Source organism: Zosterops lateralis (genome assembly GCF_965231275.1).
Source record: "Zosterops lateralis genome assembly, chromosome: 2".
NCBI classification, from domain to species: Eukaryota; Metazoa; Chordata; class Aves; order Passeriformes; family Zosteropidae; genus Zosterops; species Zosterops lateralis.
In genome coordinates, this window is record NC_139763.1 from 29,236,119 (window position 1) to 29,244,138 (window position 8,020).

The following is an 8,020-nucleotide window of genomic DNA, read 5'->3' on the forward strand; positions in this document are numbered from 1 at the left end:
GCAGATTCTTAGAATTGTTTTTGTTTTATCTATTTGGTACAGTTGCAATTATGCTCCATCCTTTCCCTTCCTTTCATGTTAGATTCACATTTGGAATTTTTTCCCCATCTCTTTAGGTTAAACAAAAAGGAGCCCCGATTCTTCTGTCAGACAAAAAGGTGTGTCAGGTGTGCCAAAATCCTTTCTGCGAGCCTGTGTTTGTAAGATACCCGAATGGGAGTGTGGCCCACACGCACTGTGCTGCAAACAAACATCTCCATTCCAATGTGACTCATCACTCTCCCAGTTCCAGCAATCAGACTTGAAATATTCCCACAGTTCCCATGACTTATACCCCATTGAATGTGGGCTGAAAAGAAAAAAGTGCAGCTACTTTAAGTGTAAATCAAGATGGACAGCTAGTTTTTGGGTTAATGGGAAGACTTCCAGTAAATATGAAATACTGCTACTTATCTTTTTGATTTCTAATGAATGTAGATAGAAAAGAAAATTCACTACCAGACATGGAGAGGTGCAAATATGGGCTCTTCTGTGAATAGGAATAAACACCTAAGAGAAAAGGAGCCTTTTCTTCACAGTGAGGATGAATGTTACAGAGTGAAGGCAAACAGTTATTTCAAGAATTGTCACTTTGCACTGACTGTGGTGTTGATAAATTTGTGGAGGGGAAGATGGCATCTGTTGGAGTTGGAATTCCTAAAGAGCGATGGGACAAGATTTGTATTATGCAGCTTATTATGAAGACAGAGATGTGCATTGATTATAGTGCTTGCTGCAGCATGTCTTCTTTTGGGCTGGATTATCTTCTCCAGGATCACATTATCAACTTCAGTTTTTTTGCTCTACAAAATGTTGGCTTTTGATGCACTTTTTAGTACCTCCCTCCCATCCACCTGCTATATGGAATTTAAATGTAAGCACTGCTCTGTTAGGTTTCTGCTCCTGCAGTTACTGTAACATACTAAGTGGAAACCAATAACCTCAATCACACAGGTGAGCTTGGAAGAGAAGAAAAAAAGGAAGATTGTCTGGTCAGACTGTAGTCACTTTTATATGGGGGGAAGAGGCCCTGACTTTAATATTAATTTATTTATTAATATGCAAATATGCTGTACATACAGTTGAATAAATTGATCTTATCATTCTAGCATTTCTTTGGAGGATTAAGATGTAGCTGATACATAAGTGTACAGATTATGTGCTAAGTGTTTGCTATAACATTACTTGGGCAGGTTCGAACTCCACAAAAATAGGTTTTAGTGCTTATGGATGACCTTGTGCAATCAAAACCACAGAGAGAAGGCATAAAATTGTAAGAAATCTACAAAAGTGCACTATAGGGATACTGGGTTTTTTATATTCTACTAAATATTCTGTAAACCATAATTTTTCAAATAACACAAACCCTTTACTTAACTGCCCTCATATGTATTCACAATGCTATTTAACCATTTTAAAGCAGTTGATTTAAAAGATGCAGCTTCTCCCAAGAGAGGTTAAAAAAATGACAACTTTAAATAAAATTAAGTATTGCAAAGTGAAAGCATTTCTTTTAATTCTGTAAAGCTCTAATAAATACCAGGCTTACTGACCAGCATACATTTGAGTTAGTATGGCTGCTCCGTTTCAGAATTCAAACCAGTGGCGGCTTTCAGCAAAATGGAGTTTCTGCTTGGTCCTTTCTAGAATCACAGAATAAGCTGAGTTGGAAGGGATGCATGAGTCCAGGTCCTGGCCCCACACAGGACACCCCAAAATCACACCATGTGCCTCAGAGTGTTGTCCAGCCCCCTTGTACAGAAAGGCTGGCTTCTATGTACAATGCCGCCTCTAAGAAGGGGCAGCCAGACCTCATCCAGGGGAAAAAGATATCCATCTCTTCTTACAGAAACATGCAATGGTTTGAGGTGAAAGGAACCTTAAAGATCATCTATTGCAACCCACCTGCCTTAGGTAGGGATACCTTCCACTAGACCAGAGTCTTCAACGCCTCATCCAGCCTGGCCTTGAACGCTTCCAATGATGGGTTGTCCACAACTTCCCTGAGCAACCTGTGTCTGTGCCTCACCACTTTCACAGTAAAGAATTTCTTCCTGATATCTGATCTTAACTTGCCCTCCTTCAGTTTAAGGCCATTCCCCTTTGCCCTATCACTACTGTAGTGTAGTGGCAGGATTGTAAAATGCTGCTACCTTCTCCAAACCTCTCCTTCAGAAGCTGCTCAGAGCAGGCCACAGGAGCAGCCCTTTCAAGTCCATGCACACACACACGCCTCAGCAGAGGAAAGACAGGAATGGCCTCCTGAATGACATTTTGCAGCAAGGTTTATTTCAGCATGCCGAATGGATTGGGGACAGAAGACCCAGACCGTGTGCTGCTCAGGGGTTTAAGTATGGGGTCAGTGGCCAATGATCTGAGGGCACAGGGGTGGTACAAAGGGCAAGGCAACCTACAGAGGAGTATGAGGGATGAACAATTCAGGAGGGCAGAGTTAAGTGGTCAATGAAGAAAGCAATCCAGGGTAGATTGGCAGTAGATCTGCAAGACACCATGAAGGAAGTGTTCTCTTTCAGCCTAGGCAGGGAATTCTATGGTAAATCTTTCCAGGGCAAAGCCTGGAAATTTCCATCTGTACAAAGTCCCTCTTCAGTTCCCTTGCTGTCTCCCTTCAGGTTCTGGAAGGTGCTGTAAGGTCTTCCAAGAGCCTTCTCTCAAGGCTGAACAGCTCCAGCTCTCTCAGCCTATCTTCACAGGAGAGGTGCTCCAGCTCTGTGATCATCACTGAGGCCTTACTCTCAACTCATTCCAACAGTTCAACATTTTTCTTGTATTGTGGGTCCCAGAACTGTGCTCAAGGTGTGGAGCATTTTGCTTTAATGCAAAAGACCCTTGAATCTTTCTCCTTCCTGATTTTGAAATTAGGAAATTGTAACTGTTGTGTTGAATTTTACTTATTTTTGAAAGCCCAAGCAAGGAATTTTGTAGCGCTTTATACTAAGACATGTAAGCCACATTTAGTGAGAGGCACTTCAAAAGAAGACAAGTGTGGGCATTTCTGATTGAATTCTGGCAATCTGAGTGATTCTGCTGTGGCACTGGTATAAGCATATTCTCTGTCTTGTAGTCATGAGTTTTGAACATTGTGTATACAACTGTCAGTAATGGTACAGAAAAACTTGTAGTCCCCTGTCCTCAAAATACTGATAAGAGGTGAAGTGATTTTTACAAAGACCCTATAAACCTTTTGTGTACACTAGCATGCATTTCTTACTAAATACTTTCTTTTGTTGCCAGTATCCTAAGTATGCTCTTTTTATCTATTTAGTAAGGAGGTACTAAAACAAAGACCCCTCTCCATGATTTAGAGTAATTCTAGTGACTTAATAGTGATGAACTACTGCTGTAATGGAATAAAGATCATATCATTCCAGACCTCAGGAAAGTTCTCAGTTGCTATTGCATAAAAAAGTATGTCTATTAAAAGATTAAACAATTATTTGCTAATAATTAATATTTTTTTGCGGATGGGTACTTTGGCTGAAATGCAGCAAAACAAGTAATTGTACATACAGAACAAATACAGAAATCAGAATAATGCAAGCTAGCATTTTTGCAATCAAAAATGTGATTAATATTTAATTTGGGAGCATCTAGTTCTTTTAAGCCCAGTCCCCCAAAATGTGGACTGGAAAAATTGATATTAGATTCATATGTTGTTGCCTGTTGCTTTGTAAAGCTTTATACTAGAACTCATTTAAATGAATTAATATGGAAATCCCACAGTAACTAAAGGAAAAAGCGAAGAAAGCCAATGTGAGGCTGAGGCAGAGCGAGAGCCCAGCAGGGAGGTGGCAGGTGGACGATGCTCTTCCTGTGTGTGTCCAGCACATGAGCAGCTGGGAGAATTCTCAACCAGAGGAGATGTCAGCCCACATCAGAGTGGTGTGTGGTGTTCTGTGCTTTGTCACCAGGAAATTTATGAAAGGTCTACACTGAAATTTTCTTAGGATGGGACAACTCAACATCCTTGGGTAAGAGAGCTTCATTCTGGGGAACCTGAGTTAATTCCTTCTTTTGTTTTGGCACTTTAGTTTGATGAGTCTTGTTTTATGTACCTGAAATCCTGGGCCAGCATTGCTACTGTGGTAAGTTATGGCTGCAGCAGCACGGAGGGAGTGAACAGGGAAGGAACCAGATTTGGATATTAATTGCTGACTGCATACGTGAAGAAGGAGAAGCAGAAAAGAGGAATATTTCTCTGACTGCTCCTCTGGTTTGGAAATTAAATGCTTCCTGGGAGTTAAAGCTTGAGTGATCTTTTTATCTCCAGTTAGGGAATGTGGTGTCTAAGACCTGCCCTTGGAGAGTGGAGATTCTGCCAGAATATTTATGCTTAATTTAGCTGTTGCTAAATTATTTGAAATTCATCTCTCTCACTTTTTTCAATGAGTGTCCTCCAACTTGCTATGTGTGAAAACTGAAACAGTAGTGCAGATTTTTTTTTATGTGACACTGTGTCTGTAATTCAGGACATCAGAAGTGAGATTGGTCTCTCACACTGATGCCTCTGCAGATATCACGACACATTTGTCTAACATTCAGTAACTGAATTCAGTAACCTTCAGTAACTGAATTATTGCGACTCTGACATTTTTTTAGCCATCAGTTGCTACACATGATCGTGCATACAAAAAGCACTTGTTAAACTTTCTTCTACACTTTTGTATCTCCACTTTTCTTCATGTAAAAATTACCTATGATGTGTGTGTCATCATATGCAGTTTTTCAATCTTTAATTCAATAAGCAGAAAAATCCTGATAAAAAAAGTTGCTCAGAATAAGATTCATGGCTGTATATTTATGAGAAAGAATTCAATTGCATCTTCATTTCTTTTGTTTTTAAACAAGAACATCTACATCTTTTGTTTAAATGGATGAGTTGTCACATTGAGATCACTATTCTTGTAATATTGTCAAAGCCAGAGGAAAATAAGCATTTGGGGTTTGTTACACAGAGCACACTACAGATAGCTATGAACTGACTTGTTCAGGCAGCCCATACTGAGGTGGTGTGCACAGAAGTCCAGGTTACAATGAGAAATTCTCTCTTTGCTCCCCTTGCTCACAGTCTCCAGAAACTTTCCAGCCTTTGTAACCTCATTAATGTGACTCTTCTAGCACTTAACTGGCATGGGTACAAATCTTGAGAGGTCTGGGGGACTCCTGAGGAGACCTGTCTTTAGTAAAATGTCACTTTATTACTCAGCCACATGAAGCCCTAATAATGTGAGCTGTGGAAAGGTGGTGGTAGGGGTGGAGTATGTATGTGTTTTCTGAGAACTTTATTACATGCTTAAACACACAAGCATTATCCTGACTGCTGAGTCTTTATAACAACATCTGTTCTTCACAGGACTCCTGTCCTGAATGACATTAAAAATATTTGGTTTTATACAGTTCTATCAAGAAGTAATTTTTCATTTTATAACTCCTCCTGGTTTGCTGCAGTCTCTATTCAGCATGGCTCTAAGTGTTTTATTAACATCCTGCTGTTCATAACAGGCAGCAACAAATACATTTTCATTGTGAGCTCTATTCCTATTGCCTATATTAGCTAATTAATTTTTCTCTTGCTGTACAACGCTTTGGGGCTTATGCCTTGTGAACACTGATAATTAAATGTGCTGCTACATTTTAAGGGAAAAGAAGAAAAGTTAATAACCTTTTGTAATGTATGATTGATCTCAAAATTGAAGCTCCCCTGCAGTAATTTGTTCAGATGGAAGTTTGTACTGTTAAGGCTTTTGGACTTAGTGGTTATATTGGTGAACATACACAGCAGTATGTGGAATGTACAAATGTATAAATATGTTGATTTTTAATAAAATAAAATATTTTAATTATGTTTGTCATGGATACATAGATACATAAACCCTGGAATGTGAATGTCAAGGTGAAGGAAAAAGATAGTCTCTTGATAAACAGAGGATTCATCAGGGTGACTGACAGAGGGGTCAGATCCCTGACATGTGGAAGTGAGGCTGGTGCTTATATACTCTGCAGAAGTGTTGGTGTTCCTCATTTTCCTCCTCACCACTTAGGACTAATGGCCCTGGCTTCAGGGCCAAAGGACCAGCTGCTCCCCAGTTCCAGCAAGAGGGGCCAGAGCCACCTCAGTGGCACTGGAGGATAAGGAAACCCCAGGGAAGGGAGGGTGGTAAGGGCTGGTAAAGAATCTGTGGTGAGCCAAGGAAACTGGTGTGATCTCCAAGGGGAGTGAGAGAAGAATGCAAAGAAGTGCAGAAAAGGAGTGTTTAGGGCATGCAGGTGTGACCTAATTCAGCTGCTCTCCAGCCTCACTCTGCCAGGCAGTGCAGGCACTGATAATGCTGCAGGCATCTGGGTGCTGAGGACAGGTTGTGTGCACAGCTTAACTGGGGATCCAGAGGAGCAAAAATCCAACACACTCAGAGCTTCAGGGAAGGGTTCTTGTTTTGAACTTCAGGTCTGTGGTCACTTGACAAGGTTTCTACAGTCCTATCAGGTAAAGTTTGCTCCTTTGGCTGAAGTGAAGGCTGTGGGAACATTGGTGGGTGCTCAGGATGCTCTTACAGAGGGTGTTTGGGATGCCAGTGTTGAGTGCAGCATGATGCTGGAAGGAATAAAAAATTAAAGCAACAAGCGTGACTTTATTAGCTCAGCCAGCAGGAAGTACACCCTGGAGAGCCCTGGTTTGCATTTCCCCATCCATCCATCCATGGAAAGGTAACGCAGAAAGCATTAAGCTCCAAACCCAGTTGTGACTCCAGCACAGTGGGATTTCAGCTAGTTTTGCCTCTAGACAGTGGTTAGAAAATGGTCCATGCTAATCATCCAGATGGCAACTCCTTCCAAGACAAATAATCAATAGAGTATAGCTGAGTTTAGGCAGAAATGAGTCCCAAAGGTCCGGTTCACTGCAACAACTGTAGCTGCAGGACAGCGTAGAGTCAAAGAGGCCAGGGCTGCCAGAAGTAAATGGGTGGCTGAACACAGGGCAGGTTTTTAGTAGCTACAAGGCTGATTACAGTGCCTAAAATCCAATAGCAGTCATGAGCATCATTATCAATGCCTATAATTTCCAATAATCCCCTGAAGATATTGTCCCATAACCACCTTGTCAACATGGTACTTGCATTGAGTGGGGCCTGATCATCCCAATGCATGTTAAATCCTAGAAATCCAAATCTAGACTGGTTGGGTTCTTCAGAGATGGTGTTGCCAAGCCCAACTTGATGCAGGGTCATCCTGTGTCAGGTTACTTGTCTTGTTTTAAAGCACTGTTGACAAACCTGAAACCAGATTGGCAAGGATCCAAGTGTCTTCTTGGCTTGTCTTTGCCAGAGGCATGTATTGTTTAAACATCCAAAACACCCTCTGTTAAAGAAAGGCAAAAGGCTAAAATGTACATTTGTCTTGAATAAATAGTTTTGTTTTGGTGGGGGAGGGGAGGTGTTGTTTTTTTGTTGGTTTGGTTGGTTTGGTTTTTCGTGGCTTGTTTTTTGTTTTGATTTTTTTTTCAAATATTACAGAAAGACTAAATAAACAGGGAATTTCTAAAAATTAGCAAGTTACTGGTGACAGCTTTAAGATTATGCACTTTGTGCCTCTCTAACCTGTAGACGCATATTCAAATAAAATGCAGTTCTTTATATCTGTTTGAAAGTCACAGACAGCATGCAAAGATGTTTCAATCCCTTTAGTCCCTCTAACATACAAGGTTACTCTGCAGTGTCTTGCCAGAAAGCTCCCAGAGTGTGACAGAAGTAGGGGTTTTTCTACTTGAATCACAAGCAGTTGGAAGATCGGGAGGGAGGAGTACAGTATGGATTTGTATCTGCTTTTTTAAAAGATGTCATTCACTGGGGATTTGTATTTGCAAAGCCAAAGAAGGTTTTCATTTCTGTCCTTTTTTGATCCATCTTTAGGTTTTAACTCGTCATATCTCATTTCAAAGCATCTCTGTGGCCTTTTGTGACAC

General features: G+C 40.8%; 1 protein-coding gene across 2 annotated transcripts in view; it reads left to right on the top strand.

Moving 5' to 3' along the window:
* Positions 1-5,868, top strand: part of TGFBRAP1 (transforming growth factor beta receptor associated protein 1) — a 36,915-nt gene extending 31,047 nt beyond the window's left edge. For both annotated transcript variants that reach the window (XM_083855895.1, XM_083855894.1), the window contains exon 12: positions 117-5,868. In XM_083855895.1, the coding sequence (XP_083712021.1) occupies positions 117-305 (189 nt within the window). In that variant the 3' untranslated portion in view covers positions 306-5,868. The remainder of the gene's footprint in view (positions 1-116) is intronic.
* Positions 5,869-8,020: the final 2,152 nt, after the last annotated feature.